The sequence below is a fragment of the Aythya fuligula genome, chromosome 17 (genome assembly GCF_009819795.1).
Source record: "Aythya fuligula isolate bAytFul2 chromosome 17, bAytFul2.pri, whole genome shotgun sequence".
NCBI classification, from domain to species: domain Eukaryota; kingdom Metazoa; phylum Chordata; class Aves; order Anseriformes; family Anatidae; genus Aythya; species Aythya fuligula.
In genome coordinates this window covers 9,129,240-9,156,544 of record NC_045575.1, presented here as the reverse complement: position 1 = coordinate 9,156,544, position 27,305 = coordinate 9,129,240, and the positions used below count along the sequence as shown (strand labels likewise).

Here is a 27,305-nt window from a genome sequence, read left to right as displayed (position 1 = left end):
CAGGTACAGTGGGGTGCGGTGTCAGCAGCTCCCCAAGTGGCTCCCTGTGCTGTAAATCGTTGCCCCAGCAATGCCCTGACATGTTTGCAGCAGGGACTGTCTCTTGGAGGAGACACAGACTATGGCTCTATTTTGGGTGATGACTACAGAGCTCAGAGTGTTTGGCAGCAGGGAGGGGCATTTAATCCGCCTGTCCTCCTCAAGGTACTCGTCTCCTTCCTCCACTCCCCTCCATTTTCCAAAGCTGTTTCAGTGCCACGCTGCCTTAGGGCTGCAGGACTGCAACGTGTGGCTGAAACCAGGCCACCGCAGTGAGGGAGGCAGGAGTCCCACACATTTGACGGATGGAAGTCCTACATCCTCACTGCCCTGTTAAGGACTGTGCAAGCTTTCTGTTCCCAGGCTAACATCTCTTTATTTTTATCTATTTAAATTCAGGCCAGCGTTGATAACACAATTGCCATGGTGGAGGTCTGTGGGCTACCACTGTTGTACAGCACAAACCCTTGCTCGGAGCCCAGCGTGCTGTCCCACCGGTTGGAGAGCTATTTCCATCCCATCAGCTACCTCTGCCTCAATCAAATGATGCCAAGTGCCCGTTCTGATGCAGGTGGGTTACTCAGCCCCGTACAGGCAGGAGCTGCTACTGAGTACTGGAAGAAAGCCTTACACTGCTACTGGGGACATCCTGTGGTTTGGGATGATTTCGAGCAGAAGTTTCTGACAGTGCCAATACGCTGTGTGTGCTGCTCAGCCCGGTGTTACCCTGTTCAGCTTAATTCCAGACCTGAGCTCATTTGAGCCTTTCAGTGGCCAACCCCCCAGGCTGAGGTGTCCCATGTCCAGGTGTTATTTCATGCAGGGAAATTCTCTTTTTAATGTTGGAGCTGGGTCTCCAAAGTGCTGAGTACTCACAGCTATCGCAGGTAGTCGGGGCAGCAGGAGGTATTCTTTCTTTGAAGGATGTGGCTCTTCCTGCCCTTAAGAAGGCCTGGTGAGATGAATGACACTGCCTCTGTGCCATGCCTGCATTAGGTTGGAGGCCCGGCAGGAAGCCAGCCCCGTGTGCTGTGTGTGTACCCAACGAGGAGCCAGTTCCCACTGTTCGTCAGCTGCCTCACCTGGGAAGAGAAAAGCTGTTCCTCTGCAAGGTCAGTCGATTAATGATAACACTGGTCACGAGATCAGGGCAAAAAAGAGAAAATCCAACATTTCAGAAATAGATTCAGCAAATAAAAGTCCCAGTGAGAGTCTCCTGCCTTGAACTACCTCCTAATTCAGATCAAATCAGTACAGTAACATAAAGTATAGTAAAAAAAACAACAAGCTCTGGGGCTGGAGTCTAGGCACACAAAGGCTTATAAATGATCAGGGGTGCTTCACCATAATGAGTAACGGGCAAGTTTGTATTGTTTTGTTTTTTTAATGACAAGTTAGGGACAGTGACAGTGCACTCTAGGACCCGGCTGGGATTGTCACTTCTTGTCAGGAGCACACTGGGGGTCTCATGGCCTGGCTTGGCTGCTGCAGGGCAGTGGGCAGAAGGAATAAGAGGAGTGCCAAGAGTTTCCATCTGGCCCCTGATGTTCACTTCTTTCAGTCCCTTCTGTCTTTTCCAAGTAGTGCCCCTGCCACTGACTCACTGCTCCCTGAGCCAGCCCCATCTTTGCAAAGCAGACCCCAACCAGTGCCCACTGCCCCCTCATCTGAGCAAGAGCCCTTCCTGCCCCAGGGCCTGAAGGGGATTCCTTAGAGAGCCAGACTGGGAAACAGCATACGAGAGGGCTGTTGAGTCACTGAGATCCACGCTTCCTCGTGTGTTTTAGTGCTTAAGTTCTAGAGCAAATGCAGGATTACAAGTGATGGATTTTTCAGCGCTGACTTTGAGCTGCCCTTGTTGGACCAGGCAGGACGAACAAAGCAGGAGCTGGGTCCCTGCGGATAGCCTGCATTTAGCCCTGCTCCCAATTGTCTGGCGTGCCAGCGGCAGGCTAGACTAATAACTTGTGCCGGGAGGGCTCTGGTTACAAAATGCCCGGAATGAAGCAAGCAGGTGCTGGGAAGGTTATCTGAGGAGAACGCCGCGGTAAGTCCCTGCTGCCACTTGCTCACCCCGGCCTGCTTCAGGAACAGCGTGGGGGGCACCTTCCACAGGTGAGGCTGCATCCAGCGCCAGGAGCCGCTGGGTTTCTGGTGAGCAGTCACCACACCGCTGGGCAGCGGCAGGAGCTCAGCTGCCGGTTCCTGCAGGTGGTGCCCATCTGGGGACCCCACAAAGCAGAACTGGGCCTGAGGCACAGCACTGGGGTCCCCAGCTGCTGCTGCGGAGGGTGGTCCAGCTGGAGCAGCGCGGTGCTGACCAGATTCAGGCCGGGCACGCAATGGTCCCATTAAGAAGTTACAATAATTGATGCAACTTCTGCTTGCAGGCAAGCTTGTAGGGCTCAAATTTCAGAGCAGGAGGCTCACTCTGGGACAGCTGTGATGGTTTCTTTCCCTGCTGCCTTCCTGACCCTCATGGACTCACAGTCCTGCTGCAGGAGGGCTCAGCTGTTTGCATAGTGACCGTCACCGTTTGCAGCTCGTGGTATTAAGGTAACCTGAAATTGGAACTGCTTTACCTTAATACACTGAGCTGTGGCTTGTGGTCCAACAGCTGCTACAAGAGCAGCTGATACGCTCCCTCAAAAAAGGGCAGAGGACACGGGGCAGAAACCACTACAGCTGCTCGAAGGTGAGCCATCCCTGTTGGCAGAGTCCCGAAGAGCTTTCCTGCGTGCACATCACACTGGTTATTGTAAACCGTGTAAAAAAAGTTACAAGGAAACTTGTTCATGTGTTGTGACAGCATTTTATTTTAGTGTATTTAGGCATACTTGCTACTCGTGTAAGCTCAAGCCGGCGTAGAGCTGGTTGAAACTAAAGGGTTGTTTTCTATTGTACTGGTTTAGAAAGAAAACCTTTTATTTAAATGAAGGTGACAAACCAGCTCCTTCCACCTTGCTTGCACCTGGGCTTATGCTGGCTGCTGTTTGGCCTGACCTAGCCAAACTCGCTTAAATTTAAATAAGTGAAGGTCTGCATGCAGGTAAGCCACAACTAAACTCCGTTTGAGTCGTTGCTCATTTCTTGTTACCTTTGATGTTCTGCTGAGTAACCCTGGCTGTTCTGGAGCTGGAGGCAGCTGCAGCGTGGGTGCTCCTGGTACAAACCCTGAGCCCTGAGCGCAGGCAGCGAGAGCTGTGGGCCCCACCCAGGGGTCAGCCTGGTGGCAGGAAGGGAAGGCAGAGGGAGCTGGGGGCAAGCTGGTGCTGCTGGCACTTGGGGCGAGGGCTGCCAGGAACCAGGCTGCCTTTTAAAATGCAGACAAATGGCAGTCCCTTGCACCCTAGTTGCTGCAGCTCACTCAGACTGTGTAATGCATCCCTTCTGATAACATTGCCAAAGTAAAGCAACCCCCTCCCACCTCAAGTGGTAGGAAGAGGTCATTTATTTCTAAGCGCACGACAAAACAAGGCCATGCAGAGTTCTGTGGCCTCTTACCCCTATGTAGTGCAGATTTATACCAACCTGATGCATTTTGAGACAAATGCAAAGTTCTTCTGTTCAGAACACAGGTATTATTAAACTCCCCAAGCCTTCTGGCTCTGAAAGCACTTCGTCTCCCACTGCCCGATAACAGTGCATGTGGACATCTCAGGTTAATGTCAGAGAAACCCAATTTTACTGAAACAAAAACCAAGGCAGGCCCTGTCTGGGCTGGCTGGTGCAGGCAGCCCGCCCCTTCCTCAGAGGATGGGCAGCAACTGCCTCTGTGTGCATTGCACACCTCTTACTGTAGCCAGGAGCGGTGCTGCTTCTGCACATGCGGTCAGAATTCGGGCTGTAGGAAGCAGACTGCTGGTAAAGCAGGGGCCTTGGTTTTGCTACATAAATAGTGAAGCAACATAAATAGTGAGGCAATGATGTCCTGAGAAGCAGCTGCAGTAAGCAGCTCAGCACTTTCAGTTTTTGCTAGAAAGGTACACAAAATAATTTGAAGCAGTTCTCAGGCTGCCTGTATGCACTTTCCTTGGTCTTGCTTGAGTATTTGAGATTTTTTTTTTCCTGAAGAAAGGTAACTTGCCAAATACGAGTATTTGCTACTACACTATACAGAGTTGGCTATAACATTTATTAAAACACTGTAGAAATCTGTACTGCAGAGAACACACCCACTAGCCTTCATTGCAGTGAGCACATACCCACGAAGAGGCCAGGGAAACAATGCAAGCTTTTAAGACTTCTCCCTTACAGCATTTACGTGTTTGAAGTTCTGCTTTTTTTAATCTCATGTAAGCTCACTTCAAGTTTCAACACATTGTGAATGATTTACCTGAATGATCTCAAATATTAAAAAGTTACCGTAATCTCTATTTTTGATCTGGATTGACTGTAAAAAGGCAAAAAGCTGACCTCCTGTTCTTGATTTACAAAAGCAGGGCTCTGTAACACCTTATGGTGACAACTTCAACAGGGGCTAGAAGGCTTCACTTGTCCCTACCTGCACCCGTCAGGCCTTAGTTACTAAAAAATAAGCTAAATTCAAAGCAAATGCTTAAATTGTTCTTACAGGCACAATCAAGATAATTATCACAGTGAAAGAAGGTCATAATTTCCACACAGACTTTTAAAAGCCTCTACAAAAGAAGAGTTAAATGTAGTGACAGGAAGAGCGCTGGTGTCAGGTGCGAGGGGGAAGGAAACAGCGATTGGCGTTACCGGAGCTGCATCTTTCAGTTGAGCCTGCAGAGCACAGCAGAACAGTTGGAGAACACGCACAAGGATGGAGCATGACGGTGTCATTCACTCAGCATCAGTATTTTCTCCTGCTTACCTGTTGCTTTGACTCGGGAAAACTTCAGCTGGCACAGATTTACCTACGGAATAGGCCATGATACTGACACAGTAAGGACCTAAATACTCTGCCACTATCACCACGGGTTTAAGACTAAAGACAACAAGTGATACTGTAAGTTGAGGCAAGTTTTATTTAGACTGTACAAACAGGGCACTGGAAAAAAAAAACAGTGGCTTGATGTTGGGACCAGTTCTATGAAAAAAGTGGAGTAAGAAATTAAAAGGCACTAATCTTAAGAAAAGACACTCCATATATTCTAAGAATATAATTCATTTAATACTGTTAATTTTATAGCACAAAAAATAAAACAAGCTATGATCCCCAAAATAAATTTTAAAAGCTTACACTTTAATATTATTGCCTGAAGTTCATGGTCTTTAAATTACATATTGTGTTTTAAAGTTTACACAGTGAAGACTGTCTCGAATACAAGGCCACCTTTCCCACTGCAATAATTGTATTCTTGTCTCAAAAAACATTTTCATTTAACAGAACAGAAAATGACAGCTATACAAGAATGCTTTCACTGGTCCCAAAAGGCAGTCTTTTAGGCAGGTCTCACTTTCAAATGCAGGTATTGAGAAATATGCTTGAAAACTTGACTAGAAAACAAAAGGCAGCCCACTCGTTCCCAGGATGTTAATATAATATTAAAAAATTACTTTACAGGCACATGAAATGGCACAAAGAATGCTGTATTTCCCTTTACAAAAATAATGCTCAGGCTCTTCAGAGCCCCAGCCCAGACAGGATATTCCCTTTTGTTTATTCTTTCCAATTTGTAAACAATCATGAATTAAATTAGCGCTTATCCAGTGATGGACACTGATTAAAACAGTTTTCGTTTAAACTTTCGGACTGGTCAGAGGCTTCAATGTCTATATACACACATACACAACAGGAGGGAGTCAAACAGTAAGCCTTTCATGATAGTTAACTAGTGTGGCACCTGGTGATGAAACCGGCTGCTAGTTCAAAAGCATGGACGATTTTAATGGTGCATAGATCGAAGCTGTCACTTGCAGACTCATGCTTCATAGTACGAATACCTGACGCCCCCCGGGAACATCTACATGGATAGGTTAGCACTCGAATTCAGGAGGCTTCATAAAGCAACAGACAGCACACATGTAAGCAAGCAACAAGCGATTGAGAATCAAAAGAGTCCTTCAAAGAAAAACACCAACTGATCAAATGCAGTCTTTATATGAAAATATTCGTCTTATAGTAAAATGGCAAAGACACTTTGAAGCGAGTTTACAATCAGCTTAGGCTGGTCAGTATGCTACATTTAAACCGCATTGAACATCACCAATCTATACCGCTGCTACCGCGAGAAATACTGTTCGTCTGGGGCCCAAAACCAGGTTCACAGAGATGTACGAACTCTCATCTTTGCATCAGATCCCACTGCAAACAAATTTTGCATAGTTTTGAAGGAAAATAGTTTGCTTTTCTGCAGTATCAGAACATAATTGAACCTAAAACAATGCTTGTGTTCAAAGCGTATACCTTATTCAATGAGGAGATCAGTCAAGACACTTATTTTAGTGACAAAATCCAGGTTAAAAGTTGTGTTCAAGATCTCAAATCTCACAGTATTTATTCATGGACTTTAACATGCAAAAGAAGAATTCTACAACCAGTTTTCTGAAGAGCTACCTGCAGCTAGGTCAGGTCTGAAATAAGCTTTCTCTGCAGCAGACTGAGTTTAGTGCAGTTTCTGTATTCACATGATGACTCTCAGTAGTACAATCTATGTAGTAAACTTCAGGTGGAGTTGGGGCACAGAAGAATCACAACCTCCTCTAGTTAAGAGAGCTGCATAGCTTTTCTTTGCAAGACAACCTGTCAGCGCCTATTGTCAAGAAATTCTTTCAGCACCAAACACTTCAGTCAATGCTACGCTACTTCACAGTTAATTTGGTAGTAAAATGCTCTACAAGAACTTCTAGACTGTCAGCCACCTGATTAATACTACAGAAAATAACTAACAGATGAACCGAGTTTCTTAAAAAGAAAACCACAGCATTTTACATCTCTTGTTGTAAATGCCATTTTCGCATTTCTTCAGTGCCTTCCATTTAAGGGTCTCACAGCACCTTCACAGGAGTGAGAACAACGTTCTTTTACTAGGAAAAAGTGACACAAATCAACAAGAAAACATGCTGGAACTTAAGATGACAACTTCCATATAATTTAACACTTGTAAGAAGTGGTACAGTTCTGCAGGTGTCTGAAGTTTCTCATTTTGCTACAACTGACAGCCTTCACAAGTTGAAAAATGAATGTATTGTAGCACTGCTGTTTTCCTGTCAGATATTCCTGGCTTTCTGCAGCAGGCATTTTTCTTTATGCAGGCTGTCTGAAAAGGGAGGTTTCATAGTTACAGTCTTTGCAGACATGTTACTCTGTTAATTTGGCGTTATTTTTAAAAGAGCATTCCAGTTCACCTAGAAAACACATTTAAAGAGGAAGGTAGAAGACAGCACTGTACCTAAGCTTTCATATCCTGTAAATGGGCTAAGGACTTACCCTGCATGGCATTAATTATACTTACATAGCTACAGCCATGTAGATCCCTACTTTAGGTACAACAGTACAGCTTATGTACAGAAAAGGGGAAAAAACTATACTGATAAAAGACTTTGTGGCCTCCTCCAGCCTGAGCATTCACTTATCTGACAGGGAACCCAGGCAGCTGACTCCAATTCACCATTTTCTGGAGGGTGCTGGGAGTAGGAGGGATCTGGGGCATGTATAAGCCAGAGCCAACTCATTTGGAGGGGGTAAAAATTGTAGCATGCAGAGGATCTGTGATACAAGGGAGTGATGGGGAGAAAAAAAGGCCCAAAATGAAGAAGAACGCAGTTCTGGAAGAGAAGCACAGCAACGCGGAGACACCCTGGAAAAAAGGTACTGTGTTTAAGGAGTCTTAAGCGAGGTGGGGCTGGCTTAGCTAGGGAACTCTGGAGTGATAAGGGAACCTGCAGAGAAATAGGTATAAAAGGTTTATGCTTAAATAAGAGGATTCCATCAGTATTTACCAGGTTCTTCTGTCCTGGTCCTTTTGTACTTCTCCACGCTGTGGTGAACTGACTCTTCTGTCTACCAAGTAACAGCTTGGTGACAAGCACTGCTGTGGCAGTAAACCAGACTTTCAGCACAGCAGAGGAGCTGTACATAGACCAGGCCAAAGTGTTTCCCTTTAAAGCTCACTTACTATAGTTAGTGCTCGCAAAATCAACAGAAATGCGTTAAGTATGTCAAAAATGAGTTACGAGTATTAACCCCTCCTAAATTTCCTTATAAATAAATGCCTCAGCTTCAATGCAGCTCAATCAATGGTTATCTGTATTTAACACACACTGTTTCAAGAAGGTCAACAACAAGCTCAAAAGTTAACAGAAACGAGCAGTTACTAATACAACTGCTTAGAATACATAGCTTCAATTATTGTCCTTTAAAGAGACCATCATCGTAAATGTACTACCTTAGGACAGGTTCACTTAAAACTATGTCTTCTTCAGTCCTAAAATTGCATTTTTGTTGTTGCTTTTTGTTGGACAGTAACACGAGTTGCATGTTTGATCTAAGGTTAGGGCTCTTCCTACTAAGCAGGCCAGAACAAGCCCGTGGAAGTCTTAAGAAAGGTTTTCCTCCCATACTTGTCTGCCACACACCTTGCGGTTCAGTCTTCTCCAGCTTACAGCCCAATACAGTTTTAAAAGTGAAACCAAATTCTGGTTGATGCAACTACGGCATGAAGGTCAGGCAGTGACTTGGGTTGTATGTATTCCAAATGTATATTAAAAGAACTGTCAAACTGCAGCAAGCTGGAAAATGGGCAATGCTAGCAACGTGCCATTTAGTCATTCCACCTCAAACAATGCTAATGATAGCCAGGAAAATGAAGCAGCAGTGTAAGTTGGGTAAAGGGAATCATTCATTCTCATCTGGGTTTTGAGGGTCAAATATTTTGACATGTGTGAAGGGGAAAAGCCCTTTCCGACCGTTGACTTCTCCTTCCCACTGACCGTTTATATTCATCCTTGTAACCTTCACAATATCTCCGACCTGCAGAATTAAAAAAAAATATAAAAAAAATCACACATAAGAATCTTACCTCAGATACAAATCTAATGAAGAACAATAAATACAATCCCATCACTTAAAAGAAAATTGATATAAGCTTCAAAAGGAAAGAAAAGTTAGTTTTACTCAACTAAAACACAGACACCATTCCTAAATGTGATGTCTGCATTTGCTTTGAAAACTTTAACTAATGGGATACTTACGTATTTCAATAAATTACTGAACCACGCCTTTTCCTGTAGGAAAGCTTACTTCATGCAGCCATATATTTAGCTTAGATGTAAACTGACATCACTAAAGCTACCATAAATAATGAGATGCAAACCCCATTCAAAATAGCACAGCCCTCACTGGGTTTAGCATTAACATGCTTATTTCAAAGAAAACTTAGCTTTTCAAAGAACGATTCCTGTGACAGAGAAACCACTACGTGAAGTTCTACTTCTGACTACCACAGCCTAAGAAACTTGTGTAGTTTTCTAAAACAATGATACACTTCTCAAATGTTTTTAATAAGCATTAGATATGCAAATAGTAGCTTTATCTGGTGCTTTCACCTCCACTTCCCATCAAAGAATTTGGAACAGGAACAACATGTCAGGCCTTTCCTATCATAACTGTCTCTTCTATTTGGTGGTGAAAGAAGAGAAAAGCTATGATAAAGCAAAACGAAAAATCCGCCCAAATTATACTTTACCACTGTTCAGTGTCTGTATTTAACCTGAATTAGGATAATTTACAAAGCAAAATACTCAACATGACAACCAGCTTTTGAGACTGACTAAACAGTCATTTCTCCCTCAAACACTTCAGAATAGCTGAAGCCGTGGCCTGTTGCAGCAGCTCTTGAACTACACCTCCCTTCCTGTTTACTTAATTGCATCTATGTGGTAACTATAGTAAATATTAGAAAAGTGACATTAGCAGCTCATAACTAACTTCACAAAAAAGGTAGAACCTGCCTATGACTAACGGCCAGCAGTTCATAAGCTTCCTCCCCAAATGAGGTCCAAGCAATTTGTAGCTGGGTTTCAGATTACCAAACTACTTCTGCAAAATCCAAAGGAAACTAGCTTTGGTCTTGAAGGAAAAATTAGATTTTATTCTTGACACGGTGTGTATATATAACAACTTGTCCACACTATCTAAATAGCATTAACATTTACAGCTGATGCAGATAGTTCAAGGGCCTTGGCAAAGGACCTTAGATTAAAACGTTTCAGATAAAATTTTTTTTAGTTTTCCAAAAAGGAAAAAAGCCGAGTCCACAAAATATCTTGCAGGAAACGCATCACCAGGTGATCCAAAGCCTGTTTAAAGCAGTTACCATTACTTCAATAGATATTTTTGACAACCACTCTGAAATATTCAGAAACCTTGAGCAAAGTTTAAGACACAACCACGAACTCTTTGGCAGTCACTCAGTGTTACATCTCTTAAAATAAGATGTCTCAAACATTGAAACTCTTTCCAGATATTTAAGCTTGACGTGTATTAGAATTGGACATTAACTCAAAATGTGTTGTTCTGTTCCCACCCAAATCCTCCCTCACCCTGCTTTTCTCATTACTTAGCGCTTTCCCCCTCCCCTTTCCCATCCGGAAATTCAAGACTCGCACTTGAGACAACTTTAATCCTGTGCTTTCAAGAGAGGAGAAAGTCCTCTGATCCCCACACAGTTTTGGGATATAATTGAGAGTCTCTTAAACTGTCAACTTTATGCATGCTGCTCATAAATTCAAACATGAAGCCAACATGTCCTACTGAGTAGTTAGACATTGCCCAGGTCATTTAGCACACACAGATAGCATTAATTTGACTGGCTTTCTTCTCTTGGTGGACTACTGCAGCACGCTTTGTGTTTTTGATAAAAAGCACAATTTGTCTGACTTCTCGTTAAATGGAAAGTCTAGAGAAAGCTTTAAATAGTAACAAGATGATTTAAACAGGAACCTAACAAAAGTCTCTTTAGGAAAAGGCTGATAACATCTATAAATAGTCAGTGTTGCACTGCTAGATTTAAAATAACCCTTGAAGACAGATTCAAGTTCCAGGTTTTAGACTCGAAATCATGAAGGCACATCTGACACAACAGTTAAAACCCAGCAGGAAACTGCATTTACCCCACACCACGCAAACAATCTATTTGGAAACACACTAATCTTATTCCTGGGATGGGGAGGGGAATCAGTAGTACACAGAATCAAACACGTGGACTTTTTTTTTTTGTCTGACAACTTAATTCCGGACACATGCTGTAGAGATCAATCCAAAATTAATTCAGAAGCTCTAGGAAAACATACTTCAGTTTGACTCTGATTTCTACAGCTTGAACAGGTTGGGAGTCTTAGTTTAGTTGAGCAAAAAATGATAGAAAATGGCAATTTAAGTATCACCTTGCAAAAAAAACAGTGCAGTCTAACAATGCAAAGTGTTCTTTACACTGCTGGGCAGGTAAAGTTGCTACAAATCAGTAGCAGCTGTTAAAGAGTGGTAGGTGAGAAAAGGTTCGCAAAAAACATAAAAAAAAAAATATACCAAGGACTTGAATAGTAGAGTGATTTGCAATAAACAGATCTCTTTTTTTCCCAAAGGAAAGCTGCCGAATATCCCCTAATGCTGTATTATTTACACAAAATACAGTCCCTTGAGAAAATTAAATGAAACAGCATGCTGAAACAAGATTTTTGGGGAAGGAATCTTGATGTCATGATAAAATCATTCTTGGATTTCATAAAGACTCTTTTTGAGAGCATCTCTAGAATCTGGTCAAGTAGTCTCTATGGGCATCCCTCCCAAGTACTAACTGCAAGCAGTATTTGGTAAAGTCTCTTTAAAGCCTGTCAGCCGAGGTGTGATCTCCTACTAAAGTTATTTAACATGCTATTGTTTTCAGAGAATATTTTGGGCTAGTCAGAAGGATTGTCTTATGATTAGGCACAGGACAGAGTCAGGAGTCCTGGTTCTATTGTCATTTCTGCCACAAACTTCCTGTATGATTCTGGACAGCTCATGGGCCCTTATCTATAAATTAGGCTAATGCTTCCTTAGTCTCAGCATCTCTCAGACAAATAACTCACTTGCAAAGCATGCCAGCATCACTAGATGGAAGTAGCACCTACTGAAGTGAGTAATATTTCTGAAATGCAGCCATTTGGTTCCACCCAAACGATAAAATCAAAGCGTATTTTAGATAGCATCCTTTCATTACGTCCCTGTTACAGCACGAATTCAAAGCCCCAGGGAAATGTGAGTTGTGGAACATGCCAGTCAGAAAGGTTACTTCATTCACTCCAGACTCCTCTGTACCTGTCTTCCACTTGAAGCTGATTCATACACTGCACAAGGTTCCTGCATGCCATTTGAGTCACGTAGCCCATTAATTCAGCATGTTTTAGACATATTCCAAAGAAATCACTTGATATCCCACTGTCCCCCAAAATGTATAAAACTAAACAAAAGAGGCAGAATTCAGTTGTATACCAAGGAGAACGAATCGATACTTTGAAGGAGCCGGTGCTCTAAGTATTAGAAGATTCTAGAAACCAAATGGCTGATAGCACACCTTTATTGCCCTGATCTTGATGCTGCGTGCCAGAACAATAACAGCTGATGCCTCAAGTCATTCTGACCTGAGGAAAGACCTTTGATCGTTCCTGAGATGTGAGAGCAGGTCGAAGGGCAGTGCAGAAGTGCTGAAACCCCAGATGCAGTTAACCTAGCCTCACCTAGAAAGAATGCTGCAGCGTGTACCTCAAGTAGAGCCAGAGCTGGGCTTAGAGCACCACAACAAAGAGCAGTTTTCATTGAATTGTGATAGCCTGTCCCCATCTGCTAAGCATGCTGTCACAACAGTCCAGAATCCGGAGAGCTCAGAACTCCCATGAACAGTCAGTCACTCTTTAGCCACACTAAAACTCATTTTAGCACAGGAACTCATCTAGATTATCCCCATCGCTTTCAGTTTCATCTGAAAATAAACTCTGCAAACAGTTCTGAGGGTAAACATGTGTTAAATTGCGAGGCACTGACTGTTGTCCTGATGGGAACGATAAAGAATTCTGACTGGAAAAGGAAGCCCCAAAGGCTAAGAACGCACACAGCGTCCAATGTAATTGGCAGTTGCATTTTCAAAGATAGCATACTGAAAAGTTTGTGTGTATCAGCAGATACAGAAATCCTGCCACCAACATCACTTTCAATTCAATGGTTCTCCAAGCTAAAGCTCTGTGATCAACACTTAAAACCTAGAACCTATACTTGTGTAGTTAAAGCCAAATATTTATCTTGTCAGTTAGATGCATTTTAATGTTTAAAACAGCAATAGTGAATTTCCCTGACTTAAGAGAAGCATAACACTTGTTGTCTAGTGAAAATAGCAACCTAATTTCCTAATTGAGAAAGTTCTGCTACTAGCACATCTTGCCCTACTTGTCTCAACTTTAAAGAGAAGAAAGTTAACTATAACCTAATTGCAACGAGCTCAAGAGACACATTATGTCAGTTATATAACTGTGAGGAACAGGTATTTATTTCACCAAAACATCTCAGTGAAACATTAACTCCCTGATAGCACATGGATACATCTATGTGCTTGATATGCCACACACCGATAAGCTACTTCACACTATAATGTTGGCACAGGTTTGGGGAAAAAAATCACTATGATAAAAAAAAAAAAGCTATAAAAATATAACGAAGCTCTGTATATATATATAAAACCTTAAGATTCCCTAACACTGTCATGTCAGATTTGGATGTGAACTCTAGGACTACCACTGACTTCAAAGTGGTTTATGACACTTACTACAATGCTTGCAGTATATTTAAGAACCATTATTTAAACACATGGTGTATTTAAAACATCCTTAAGTCATTCCACACCATTTGATAAAGGAATTTGTAGTTCACAACCTGAGCCAACCTTCAAACAGCTCACCAGTTTTTAAGGGAATTACCTACCATTAGTTTACCTACTGACCAGGCTAGGCACGAAGAACTCTGTTGTGTAGCTATTAGCAATTAATCATCTTCCTTGGATCCAAGCAAAAAGTCCAAATACCAACAGATAAACTCCTTTTTAAGGTAAAATGCAGCAGGTCTTAGGCTTCTGGGCACTGCATAGGCTGGTTTCAGATGAGGCTTCATTAGCAGGCTGGCTGAAGAACTCCAAGTTATAAATGATGAGAAACTCTAAGGTAGACTTTGCTGTTCTGTACCTTAGTGACAGAGCAAACAGTCCCTGCATCACTGTGCGGTGCTGGTTTGTGTAACCTTTGAACGCAGGGCTGTCCTCCTCATTTTCCCACGGAAAATCAGGGGTGAAGAGGCGCAGTACATAGTCCCGTAACGTAGAGTTCTAGTTCCCATAAACGCAGGACACTGCATCCCTGTCCTTCGTATTTCTTCCTCTAGAGCACCAGAAAGGAAGGAAACTGCCTCTTGGCTGAAAGCACACAACTAGAGGAACAGACCTGGGCTGATGCTTTTGTGTGTGTGTGTGTGTGTGTGTGTGCGTGCAGTATTCTTGAAAACACTACACACAGTAGTAATCAAAATTAGTAAAGTTGCAGTGAGAAACTGCAGACAATCATCCCGCTAAAAAGCATTAAATGTGAACGGCCTATGTAATTAATAGAACTGACCACAGTCATGTGTTAATCTTTCACATACAATAAACTTATCGTAGGCTTTACTAATTGTTCACTGCTGCAGTGGGATGCACAAAACTATATGCACAGTAACTGTACGTTTGGGGATGACAGCAATATCTAAAATTGGTATTTTAGCTTGTAAAGCAGATTACTGATGTTTTATCTTAGAGAGTAAAAGTAGAGCATATAATGCAACAGGACCAAATCCCCATTTCGATGTTAGTCACTCCAGGAATATAAATATGGATGCTGAACAATTTTAGCCCAGTTAGGTCCAAGTTGTACCAAATGCCATGCTACCTACCTAGTATCCTTACAGGAAATCTATTGCAGACACTCTCAAACTTTCTTGCCCTTAAAGTGTCATGCTTTAAATACTACTTCAAAGTTAAGCACTCCATCATTATCCAACCAACTAGATCTTGACAAGGATTTTCAAGAGAATATTCATTTTACAAGTTTAAAAAAAAACATTTCTCACATGAAAAATGTAATTACCTTCCTTAAAACCAGGTTTCTTCTCAGTAACAGTCTATGAATATTTATCTTCTCTGACAGCTTAGGTAAACAATAGCGTGCAACAGACAAACTGGACCTGAAAGCAGACAGTTTGTCCCATTTTCAAGCTGAACCTTGCAAAATGGCATCCCTCCACTTAAAAGAAGCTGAGCAGGTTACCACTCAATAGCTGTATTTACTCCTGATGGTGTTCTGGTTCTTGTAAGTAGTGTCTGTGTGCTGATCACATAAAGCTCCAGCCAGCAAGCAGGTATTTTGCTTTCTTACTTTTATCAGTTTAAATGAGATTACACACAATCAGTAGCTGTACAATTGTAGGAACAATTATCAGTACAAGCTGAACCATGATTGAGAGGTCATACTGAGGCACAACACTGTACAATACTATTACTCTGAAAGAACACCATTAGCTTTCTTCCCCCAAACGCCCTCATAACCCATCCTTTCCCTACCATTAGCTACCTTCCGTGCTCTTACCAAAGAGAAGCTTCTAGTCTAAATGAACCCTATTATTTCTAAGAATGTTGAACTATGACCTCAAATGGTTCAGATTATTTAGTGAGAAGCAAAGCCCTGACAAGGTTGGGATTAATACATCAGAGCCCAGCATGTGTTAGGCAAGCTGAAGGAAGATAATGAAAAGAATCTGGAATTTTCTTTAAGGATAGAACACATGACAAAAATGTTGCTATAATGAGGTTGTTAATGTTCCCTGTGCATGGAAGGAGAAGCTGTAACCACCAATTTTAATGAAAATGTAGATCAATTCCCAGAATTCTACTTCTGAAACCTCTTGAGAAGCCACAGTGTGACTAAGGTGAACCTGTGAAAAAATAGACTCCATAGGAAGACAAAATATACCAGGGGTGGGAGATGCAAAGACACGAAGCCATAAGCAATTGGAGATCAGTGGAACAGAAGAATATTTCAAACAGAATTTCAGCAACTTGAAGGTTCCAAAGAACTCTGACCTATATGTTGGTCACAGAATTAATCCTACCACTACATTCTGGCAGCTAAAATTAACTAGATCACTCAACAGCAAATCAGAAAAATCTATTTGAGAGCCATCCTTCCACACAGTTCTGCTACCCTGCAGCAAAGCAAGCTCCCTGAAGTAATTCCACGACACACTGATAACAACAGCATCAATTGCTGCCAAAACTATTCACACTTCTGAAAACAGAGCAAGGCAAGCGATCTTCTGTACGGTACAGCTGGCAGTGAATTTACATTTCTTCCTATGATAATTTTCACACCTTGTTCATGAATAGCAAGCAACTAGTTTTCCTAAGACTCAAAAAAAATCCAGTGATACATATTTAATTTCTAACCCTCTGAGAGTAATCACTTGTAGAAATTTTACAAGAGGAAAAAGCCTTAAGGTAACTTTTATTAGCGACTTCCAATTATTCATAAAACCTTAGTCTAAGTATCAGCTATAGCTAACAGCCTCAACTTGCAAACTAACAGGGCAAGGGCAACAGGCGAAGTTCAAAAGTATTTTTAAAACCACTATTTTACTTGCTAAAACGCTGTTGCTTCCTTTGCTTGTTTCCTTGCATTTGCTCCTTGAAGTATTTTACCACATTCAAATTTCATCACTCAGAACAACCACCAATAGCACTGCTTCCAGGTGAGACATTTCTGAAGCATGAGTTAACGAACTTTCAGTATAGTCAAAGCATGGGAGTAAGAGTGTCTGTATCCTAGATATAGTTTCAAAAACTTCTTCCATTCCATCATTTATGCCAATTTAATTACAATTGTAACATGAATTCTTTACCATTTAAAGAATAAAGCTCTAAAACCTTTAAGACGTCCCTAATAGAAAAAAAAAGTGTTTTGGCAAGCACAGGAACTTATTAGAAGCTCAACACAAGGTTAGAGGCTACACTACAGTCTTTCATCTTATAAATAAACGCACCCTTCCCCTCCCCTTCTAGGTCTTAAGACCATTTCTCAAATTCCAATTTTCAAAAAAATCTAGAGTCCTTCAGAAGACTCTTCTGCTTCTTTGTATTTCTGATGTGCCCAGACACAAGCTCTCAACACTAGCGTACTTCATGCTACAGCTGAGGATCAAAAAATAAGTAAAAATCTGTTCATAAACAATCCTTACCTTTCTCTGAAGGACGCTACTGCCAGTTCTCAACCTGGAACACTGCAACAATTAAACACCCCTTTCCTTCCCCAAGGTAAGGTGGAGAAGCAGGTCATCCCCCCTAGCACTTACTCCCACAGTAGGATGTATACATTCTACTACCCTTGAGCGTATTTTCACTGTTGCAGAGGCAAGAAAACAGTAAATTAAGTATAGGTTCTGACATAACTTAGTCACTTTTCTCAAAGGAAGTGGTATAGATGAAGCAATTCTTGTAATCTTCCTTTAGAACCTAACAGAACTTCTCAGTCCCTCGACACAGCTGAGCAGACTCCATATGAAGTCATTTACACCAACTTTGCCACTAACAATTTTTTGTTTCTTATTCTACAAAACCATTGAACAAGTGTCAGACTTGAAAGGAAAAGAAACTTACCTCTAGTGCCAGTGCAGTCTTGTCATAAGCACAGGGTACTCTCTTCTGGATAGCTTTGGCATAGACTGGTCCATTCTGTGTTGACGGCAGAGGATTGATCACTGCTCCCGGTGTACTGGATACCGAGGGAAGGGGACTTGTGGTCTGAGGCTGAGCATAAGCATGGGCAGGTTCTGGAATACCGTAGCTGTTGGAATTCCTGTTTCCATGCTTCCCATGAGATCTGACTAGCTTTTCTACATAAGGAACAGGAATCATCCCAATCCGACCATCCTTGTTTCTGGCACTCCACCACTGTTCTTCTGGCTTCTCTACGATTGCCAGTATTTCACCCTTTTTAAATGGAAGATCCTCAGCATCATTGCCAGGAAAGTCATACAGAGTCCGAACATATTCCAAATTTTCTTCTGCAGTGGACATAGGGGCAGATCCAGATCCTGTTGGTGGACTTGGATACCTAAGTTTAAAAAAGTCAGTATTATCAATAGCTATCCCATAGCTATTGTTCTGTATTTCCAGTAACAAAGCCAACCACCACTTTTACACTAGGACCACCAAATGAAAGAGAACTACCTACGTTCACCTTTATAACAAAACTATTAGCTTGGTAACACTGGGAAACGTTTAACAAGTTTAACTCATACTCTCAAGCAATTACCTAAGTACCCATCTTATTTTCCCCAGAAATCCAATAAAAAACTATCGGGGATGCAAAAATTGGGAGAAATAATGCAAAATCTTATCTATTGGTTTACTTTTTTTTTGGATCGTTTTGAAGATGTTAGGGTAGATTAAAATGATTTCTATAGCTTAAGTGACAAGAGGCCACGATACTTAAATGAAAAAGATTTGGGTGTCTTGGGGTGAGGAGGGGAAGGGCTCTCAGAGAGCTAACTAATCCTCTTCAGTTCTTTGCATTCACGTTTTTAACCTCAGCATCCACTTTCCTCAAGAATTCAGAAACTCTGAGTGCCAGACTTGAGGGAGCATAGTGGAAAAAGAGAAAAGTAAGAGGAGGATATGATAATCTCAAATCTTTCTGATTCTATAGGCAGTAGAGCATCTTTGTAACAGAAAGCTGCTGTTTATAGGTAGGGTTTTGGGGACACTCAGTCTTGTTAATACTGAAAACTGCTTTGTTTAAGAAAAGAAAGGCAGATTCTGTGTTTTTATGAGACAATACTTTATTTTCCTTTTTGGAAAGTAATATGGAATAAGCTCCCTAATCTTATTGTTACCTGTGATGCTCCTCTGAAAATGCCAACTTTTAAAGAAAAATGACAGCTAGCAATAACAGCTCTGACACAAGTGCCTGTCCACCCCTATTCTAAATCTAGTCCATTAATTTAAAAATAATAATCTGGGAATGCTACCCCTCATTCTCCCTCTTGCGTCAGGATGTTTCTTTTAAACAGAAATTCAAACCACCAACCATGTCATTGATTTTTCAAGAAGTTTAGAACAAAATTTATGCTAGAAGGAAAAACATCTAGTCAACCCCATTTGGAGTTTTATATATATCTATATAAATATAAAAGCATGTGAGTTCGCTGTATGCTTGGGGTTCCATCTGTCCCTGTATGCTGAGAGAACAACCAATGGCTGTACGGAATCAAACCTTGAAAATGAGGTGGCGTGTTCATGATGTCATGAAAACATTCACGAAATACTTCATGCAAGATTCTATACAAACACCAAGAGAGCAAGTGGCATCAGCTAAGTTTAAGCGTCTTGATAAAGCCCAGGAAGTCATTGCCATACATAACTGAGAAGAAGCTTTTACTGTCAGAGAGGCACAGCAGTATGCAGGTTAACGAGAACAGAGGTAAGCATAAAAATTGCTGTAGATTTGACTTTTTTCATCCAAACCATCCTGAAGTTTAAACATGCACAAAACCCTGGGCAGCTCCAGTTAAGTGTTCCTGCACCTGTGAAAGGTGAGTGAATTTTTCACCTATTCACTTCTTTAGCCTCCGCACAGCCACTACCCTGAAGATGTCTCAACAGCTTTATGAGTTCTTGAAGCTGGTGCTTTGTCACATTCCCCCCACCCACCACCTGAGAGCTTTACAGGAAGACTTTTGATCACGTGTGGTCAAAATTCAGTTTGACAACTTACTGTCAACCTTTGACAAGTTACTGACAGTTATTAAGAACTGGACTATGCCAAGATTAAAGTGTGGTTATAAAACTCAAAGTTATTTTTCCACCAAATAACTTGTCAATCTGAAAAAAAAATCTTAAACCGCAGAATTTAGAAGTAAACCAATTTTTATTTTCCATGTTATTTTTCTAGCTTTTATTTTCATTTTTTTCTATTCAGGAAGCCCCAAAGATGAAAGAAATATGTTCTAGACTTATCAATAAGCTGTTTAGTGATGCAAGCTGCAGGTATGTCCCCTGTTGGGCTCAGGACAAAGAATGATCTCATAGTCAAGTCATATTTTCCCATCCTCCTAGAAAAGCATTTCCCAGTGTAGTATATGCAGATACAAAGAGTGCCATAACCAAACCGAGATGCATGTTTTTACATTTTTTGGGGGAAATGTCACTCTAGAAGCTTGGGAAATGCTGTCCTAGAATGCATTAAAACTCAGTTAACAGGGTGAAGCAGTCTAATCACAAAGGTGTGTCATTGTGGATGCAGGGCCAGAGAGCAAGTTAAGCTCAGAGGCTGTACTTCAATCACCAAAAGGAAGATTTCTGAACCAGCTTCTCAACCTTCCTGGGAGCAGGACAATACCAGAAGGTTGATACAAAGCAAGACCACGCCCTCTCGCAAGGCAATTACAGGCAGCGACAGGGATGTACACACACTACCTTAGCATCCATCTACATGCAATGCAAGGCCAGGCCCCACGCACCATCTGGACAACGATGACCAAAAGAACAACCTATGTTGGTCATCGTGCTCCAGAGCGCTGAGGACAGTTATTAGGAAGGGTTCCTGGGGAGGGCCAGAAAGAAAGGCTTCCTTGCTGCATGCAGCACGGCCCTACCTCCAGCCTTAGGGTGCTGGGGCTGAGCCCCCCGCCTCGCAGCGCCAGGAGCAGAGCTGGCGGTGGGAGTGGCGACGGGAGGGTGGCACTCACCTGGGCGCAGGCTCGATGAGGGTGGTGGTGTCCAGGTAGTGGATCTTGTAGAACTCCAGCAGGGCGGGCAGGTGGTCGAACTCCTGGTCGCCGATCTTAAAGCGGCGGTTGGGCAGGGAGTTAATGATGTAGTGGGAAACCCGCGAGTTCTCGGACACCGAGAGCACGTAGTCCCCGGGGCAGGTGGACGAGTCCCGCACCAGGAACATGCCGTGCCGCTGCCCCTGCAACCGCGTCTGCGCCTCCGCCCGGGACACCGGGCCCACGTACCAGCTGGAGCGGTCCGACGAATCGAAACGGGCGGCGGAGGACATGGCTCCGGCCGGGGAAGGCTGAGGGCGAGAGGGAGGAAGGCGGCGAGCCCGAAGGCCCGGCAGGAGGAGGAGAGCCGGGGAAGGGAAGGGCCGGGCGGGGAGGCCCGGCAGGCGGAGCGGGGCTGGGGGCTAGGAGGAAGAGGCGAGCGCCCGGCCCAGCAGCGAGGAAGCCCGGGGGGGAAAAGAGGGCAGCGATGCGGCAGGAGGAAGCCCCGAGGAGCGGCTGGGCTGGGGCCGGCCGGAGCCGGCGGTCAGGGCCCCCGAGTCTCCCTCAGCGGCGGGGCGTGCGGGGCATCCTTCCCGCCTCTCCCTCAGGCCTGCGGCGGGCCCGGGCGGGCGGGTGGCGAAGAGCAGCGGCGGCCGGCGAGGGATAAAGCGGCGAGGGCGGCCGGCCGGCTGCGACAGCGGCCGGGAGAAGGGAAGGGAAGGAGGGAGGGCTCGGCCGGCCGGCAGCGGGGCGCTGGGAGGGGGCTCGGTGTCCCGGCGCTCGGTGCCGTCCCGTTCCCTCCCCTCACGGATCCGAGCACCAAAATGGCGGCGGCGCCGGGCGCACCGCCCCGCGCAGGCGCCTCGCGCCCGCCTGAGGGGAGCGCGGCGGGGGAGGGGCGGCGCCGCTGAGGGAGGCGGCCCTGGAGGTGGGGGGCGGCTCCGCGCCTCGGTCTCCTTATTTGACGGGCTGCAGGAGATCAAACGAGCCCCCGGCGCAATAACTGGGGTCCTCCCTGCCTGTGTGTGTGGTGGGGGAGTAATATGTGTAATATGTGTGTGAAAGGCGGCAAGATGGGAGGGAGGGGGCACCGCCCGCCTCCCCGCGCCAGCTGTAGGCGCTCTGTGCCGCAGGTCGCCCCCAAATGCCCGCCTGGTCCCCTCAGGTGAAGGTGTCTGAGGGGACAATGGCGCTCCTCTGCCTTCTCCTTGTCCTCCTGGGGCCTTCCTTGCTCGGTGCTGCCCGGGCTTTGCCCCCCGCCATGCCTCGGGCTGCCCTGGGGCTTCCCTTCCCTCCCGGCTCTGCAGGGTGCAGGCTGCAGGCAGCTGTTGGCAGGTCTCGCCTTCCCTGAGGATGTGTTGCCCTATTAATGCCTATTTATTAAGGGCCAAAGTGGACCACCGCGATAATCTCTTCTGATCTAGATATCTATACAACTTCCTACAGGCTGAGAGAGAGTTTCACCCCTTTCCACTGCCGTTCCCAGACAGCCGGGGTCAAAGCCCTTTGGGGCGCGGGCAGGGGAAGATGCTGCCGCAGCCGCTGAAGAGGAAGGAAGCCCCGGAAAGGACTCAGCAGGGCCCGCGGGCAGCAGCCGGGCAAGAGCTTGGCCTGCAGCACGCACGAGCTGCTCGAGGCTGGGAGGGAGGCCGGTTGGCGCGCCCTGACCTCAGCAGAGCAGCGCCAGCCTTGGCAGAGGGGCCTGCAGGCTCTGACGCAAATTCGGGAGAGCTGGCGGTGGTAAGCAGCACAGCCAGCTGCAATAGGTAAGGGCACGGCAACATAAACCGCACTAAGTCCCCAGGCGTACTTGAAACCTTGGCATATGCTGTGATTTTAGCTCAGTCTCGTGGCTTGGTTTGTGCTTTTGATTTCACTTTTTTCATTTTGCTTTTGAAGCTGTCAATGTGAAATGAAGCAGTGTTTGAAAGTAAACATTTCAAATGAAGAAACAGATTTAAGATGACTACCTTGAACCTGCCTAGTGAGGCTGTTTGCAGAGTTAACTCCAGCATTGCCATCCTTCTCCCACGCTGTTGTTTTCCAAAAGATCAGTCACAGTACAGTTATGGTTTTCACTTTGTTTTTCTTCCTACGTTGGCAGCCAGTGCCAACTGAGGTGTTTGGATTGGAACGTATGGGCTGTGCCTCTGTAGACATTTAGCAGAGTTCAGATAATCTAAAATGGAAGACCCACCTAGTTCAGATTCTTATGTTTCAGAAAAAAAATAACTCAGGAAAATCTCGTAATGTCACTAACGCAAAAGGATCGTAAAGTAGACTCTGAATACATATGCAGGTATCGCTTCACCAGCTGCTAAGTATAGCCATCTCCTGGGTGGAAAACAACAGCTGTTTAATCATGTAAGAGCAATATTAGCAAAACAATAGACCCAGAGATGAACAGTACCAGCCGAAAACTCACATCTATGCAAAAATATTTGTTCTTCTAGGGAAGCTTACTTAGCAGCTGTACCTTTGATCCATTCCGGCTGGTTTAAGTACTTCTGTCTGCCAATGACAGTCAGTTTTAAACACTGGTAGACAGACTGCAGTAGATTAGAAGGCTATTTTTTTTCTGCCATTTGAACAGGTTTGGTTCATTTTCTTTGTGGCTATGGCAAACTGCAGAGATTAAAAGATAGTACTTGCACTTGAATTAACAAGCCAAATAATGTTTAAAAATAATTATAAAAGCCACAAATGAGCAGCAAAATCAGTAATATGTAGTACATAAAGAGGAAATAAAAATTCCTATTGCTGCATTTTACTGAATTATAATTTTTGTTATAGTATAATAAAAATCACATGTAGTAAGTCAAATATGTAGTAATCTTGCTTCCATTTCATGTGGATAATAGTAATATCTCAAAAGAGTTGACACATGTCAGGAAAAAATAGTATTTGATCATAAAACAGTCTCGGTGCAGTACTGCACGGGATGGGATCCCCAGCTGGAGAGGCAGCATACCCACCTTCCCATCCAGAGAAGATGCTAAGGCATGGAGAGGTTTTCAGTTTGGAAGGAACTGCCACAATTTTCTGTTCTGACTTGTGTTTGTGCGGGTTGTGTGTATCCTTCAAGTAATTCTCCCTTCAGTTTTAGTAACTGGTCAATAACTAGGCCAGATCTTTTAGGTAAAATATCCCTTTTTCTACTTATACAAAGAGAAAAAGCTGATTTGTTCAAGATCATTGTTATCAGATAAGACAAGGCATAAGCTTCCTAGACTACAATCATCTCAGACGTGTTACATCCCTACAACTACATTGTGTTTAGGAAGAGTGGAGAAATGTTGAAATTTTTAGGACAGTTTAATGGCGCCACTCTATATTTTTATTATGTATAAATAAGTTTATGTTCTTTGTCTTAGGTGTTGGCAGCTTCTACCCTCAGAGAACAGCCAAATATTTGCTGCAGTACAACTGAGGAGGTAAGGATCTCTTAAAGTGCATCAGCTGCTAATGAAATAAAAACTCCATTGGCAGAATATTCCCTTGAGTAGCTCCTGCTCCTCTTACCCCATGTCCAGCTGCCTCTTTCTCCTTTTGCCAGAAACTTCTGCCCCCAACAGTAGAGCTAAATGCCAAATAAATTGTGTCTGTGGCTGGTCTCCAGGTCAGGAGGAGTAACCTTGCATCAAGGGTATAGAATGAGAATCCTTATTTCTTTCTAATCAAGTATTGGGTATGTTTCCAAGGCAAAATTAACAATACTAATTTAAACGAAGAGGAAGTGGGAAAGGATATGTTGGATTTGGAGGTAGACAGCTGGAGAAGAAATAAGTAGTGAAAGCACTTATGAAACAAAAACTGAAGCAATTACAATCACTTGTACAAATATGGAAGCCTGAAAAACTTCAGGATATCATTTCACTAATTACAAATCTAGCAAATATGCCTCTACAGCTTTACCTCTGTGCTGGCAGGAAATAGGAAAACAGATCATCAAGAAACCTTGCTGTTATTCTTCTGGACTTCCTAGTGTATCAGCACTTTAAACTTTCGTATTTTGATCACTCTGTTCTGGAAGAGTTATTTGGCTACTCTTTTAGATCCCAGAAATAATTTAGTTTTCTTAGTTCACTGTTCATCTGTCTACAATGTCTTGTACTATGCTGTTGCTGAGGAAAACGAATGCTTCTTACCGTAAGTTACAAGACTGACATATCTAGGAGAGCAGTAAAAAACAAGAAACAGAATCAGGCTAAATTCCATATAAGTGCATGTTTTTCTTGAGATAACACAGAGTTTATGTGGGCTAATGAAGGCTACATTCTTGAAGCAATATTCTTGATAGGAAAACAGATCAATAATAATCATAGCTCAGTATATCAATCTGTAATCTCTCCTGCAATTTCTTTATAAAGGTAACTGCAGTAAACAAGCAGAACAAAGCTCTTTATATCTGCTGAGTTAGATAAAACTGCCAATTTTAAAGCACAGCAATTTTACCATTGTTACCCTATGTGTTGGTTTGGAAAAAGTACGTGCTGGACTAAAGCAAGCTCCTGCTAGATGATTAGGATGGTTTAACCTAAATTAAACATCCTTGTTTTTTACCTAAACAAAATACATGCAAGTAAGATAGTGCATCTGGTAGCTTTCAATAGTCACATTATGCTCAGATAAAATTTTGGGGGTGAAAGCAAATGAAGCTTTGTTTTTAACAAATCCAAATACATAATACCTACCCTTAGGGTTAGTTCATGTAATGTAGATGTATCACACCGGTAACTTTAAATAAATAAATAACGCATCACTCCTCTGTAAGGTATATAATCAGCTTTAAGGAGCAGTTACTTCCTCATAACTGCATTCTAAGCTTTATATTGATTTGATTTGCACAGCATCCAACTGCAACGTTGAGTAAATAATGCAATCAAAAATTGCATATACTGATAAGTGGACAAACTGATTGCCTGACTATCTAAAAATCTGTATTCAAACACCAGAGGAGTGATATAGGGAAGAATCCAGAAAAAATCAAGACATTGCTTTAGCTTAATAATTTGTCACAAATATTTTACGTTCTCCTATGTAATCTAAGAATTAGCCTACCAGCTTGGTTATTTGCAATAGGAAGTAATACCCTCTAGTGGTATACACAGGAAAAGGAAAATAAGCCAGATAGAATGATTACATTTTTTCATATCATGAAATAGGCTAAAAAACATTTTGACTTGAAAAACATTAGTTATCACTGGTCTGTCAAGATATGCCAATTAAAATGTAGAATGCACTGCAGGCAATCCAGTTAGACTTGAGCTGTGTGCCTGGGTTTAGCTACAACAGCAGGATCTGGAACATGGCCTGGGTCACTACAAGTCTTGAATTGCTTGTTGAGTTTGTGGGAAAAGAGATTGCTACTGCAACATTTGCAGCCCAGAAAGAGTGGTTCTTGTAATGTCCAGAGAGGTCTGCCCTTATATATGAGGGGTAATTTAATTCCTATGCATTGAAAATAACTCTGTAGGCAAAATATGAGTCCTCAGACTCCAATATTGCAGTGTAACAAAGTCTGTATTTCCAGACTGCATGTGCAGTTCAGTGTTTGTTATCAAAAAGGATTTTCTGAGGAAGCTCATGAGGTTTTCCTGCATTTACCAGGTCTTTTGATTTATTTGCCAATTGGCAAAGGTTCAGAGATTGAGGTAAAAACTGACAGTGCTGGAGAAAAAAAGTCCAACCCCCATCCCCAAAAAAGGCTGTGCAAATCCTCAGTCTTCTCCAGAAGCCCCGTCTACTAAAGAAGAGTCAACTAAATTCATTTTGAAATCATCTTTGTTTCCATAAACAAAAATCCCTATGTGATGATAATGTACAGGAATTTTTCCATTTCTCTGAAGTAGCAGGCCAATGTGTCTCTCTGATGTGATGGTAATTGACTAGTATCGTATTGTTCTGGTCATCAGTTTTGTTTCACCCTTCTCCTGCAACTCCATTTCTATAAGATTTAAAAGCTTTTGGAAAATTGTCATTATTTTCTGGTGGCACTGACTGTTCCCTGCCCCTCTGAGAAGAAGGATCCCATACTGTATCACACTGGTTTGGACTTTAAATAGCTTCTAAACTAATGTCAAGCAAGATGGTAGTCAGAAGCCAATTATTTTAAGATCTCCTGAAGGAAGGCTTTTCTATGCCTTATCTTTCTGAGCTGTAGTGATTCTGTGTTATTTTCCTGTCATTAGTTCAGCTCCCACAGGGCCTTGGATGAGTGGCATCTTCAATACCTCTACTATATCCTTATTACTTATTTTCTTATGCTGAGGAAAACTGATTTCTGCTCTCTTTATCCTTTTCTACAGTATATAAATGCCTTAATGAAGAGGCAAAGAAAATGAATGAAAATGAAGAGAACGAAAAAAAAGGCATACATCCTAAGCTGGTTTAGCTTCACTGATATTCATGTGGTAATACGGGATCTAATTAAACTCACCAACTTTTAGATTCCATGTCATGGTTAATAAAACTGTGACAGTAG

At 42.9% G+C, this 27,305-nt stretch overlaps 1 protein-coding gene and 1 long non-coding RNA gene across 2 annotated transcripts; one reads left to right on the top strand and one right to left on the bottom strand.

Annotated features, from left to right (window-relative positions):
• Positions 1 to 444: 444 nt before the first annotated feature.
• LOC116496038 lies at positions 445 to 5,754 on the top strand. Its single transcript, XR_004253993.1, has 3 exons — positions 445 to 610; positions 1,036 to 1,151; positions 4,615 to 5,754. It is a non-coding gene; the product is annotated as an uncharacterized LOC116496038 (long non-coding RNA).
• On the bottom strand, positions 5,155 to 21,169 carry CRKL (CRK like proto-oncogene, adaptor protein). The gene is made up of 3 exons (XM_032198883.1): positions 20,801 to 21,169; positions 17,709 to 18,165; positions 5,155 to 8,977 (listed from the first exon to the last, which is right to left on the bottom strand). Exons 1-3 carry the CDS (start codon positions 21,112 to 21,114, stop codon positions 8,843 to 8,845), a joined length of 906 nt encoding a protein of 301 aa, XP_032054774.1. The 5' UTR covers positions 21,115 to 21,169; the 3' UTR covers positions 5,155 to 8,842.
• Between the last annotated feature and the right edge of the window lie 6,136 nt (positions 21,170 to 27,305).

Coding starts and splice junctions, on each gene's coding strand:
- CRKL (XM_032198883.1), bottom strand. CDS start 21,114: ATGTCCTCCGCCGCCCGTTTCGATTCGTCGGACCGCTCCAGCTGGTAC. Junction 18,166..20,800: donor CTCATCGAGCCTGCGCCCAG/GTGAGTGCCACC, acceptor TTTTAAACTTAG/GTATCCAAGTCCACCAACAG. Junction 8,978..17,708: donor AGACTGCACTGGCACTAGAG/GTAAGTTTCTTT, acceptor TTAATTCTGCAG/GTCGGAGATATTGTGAAGGT.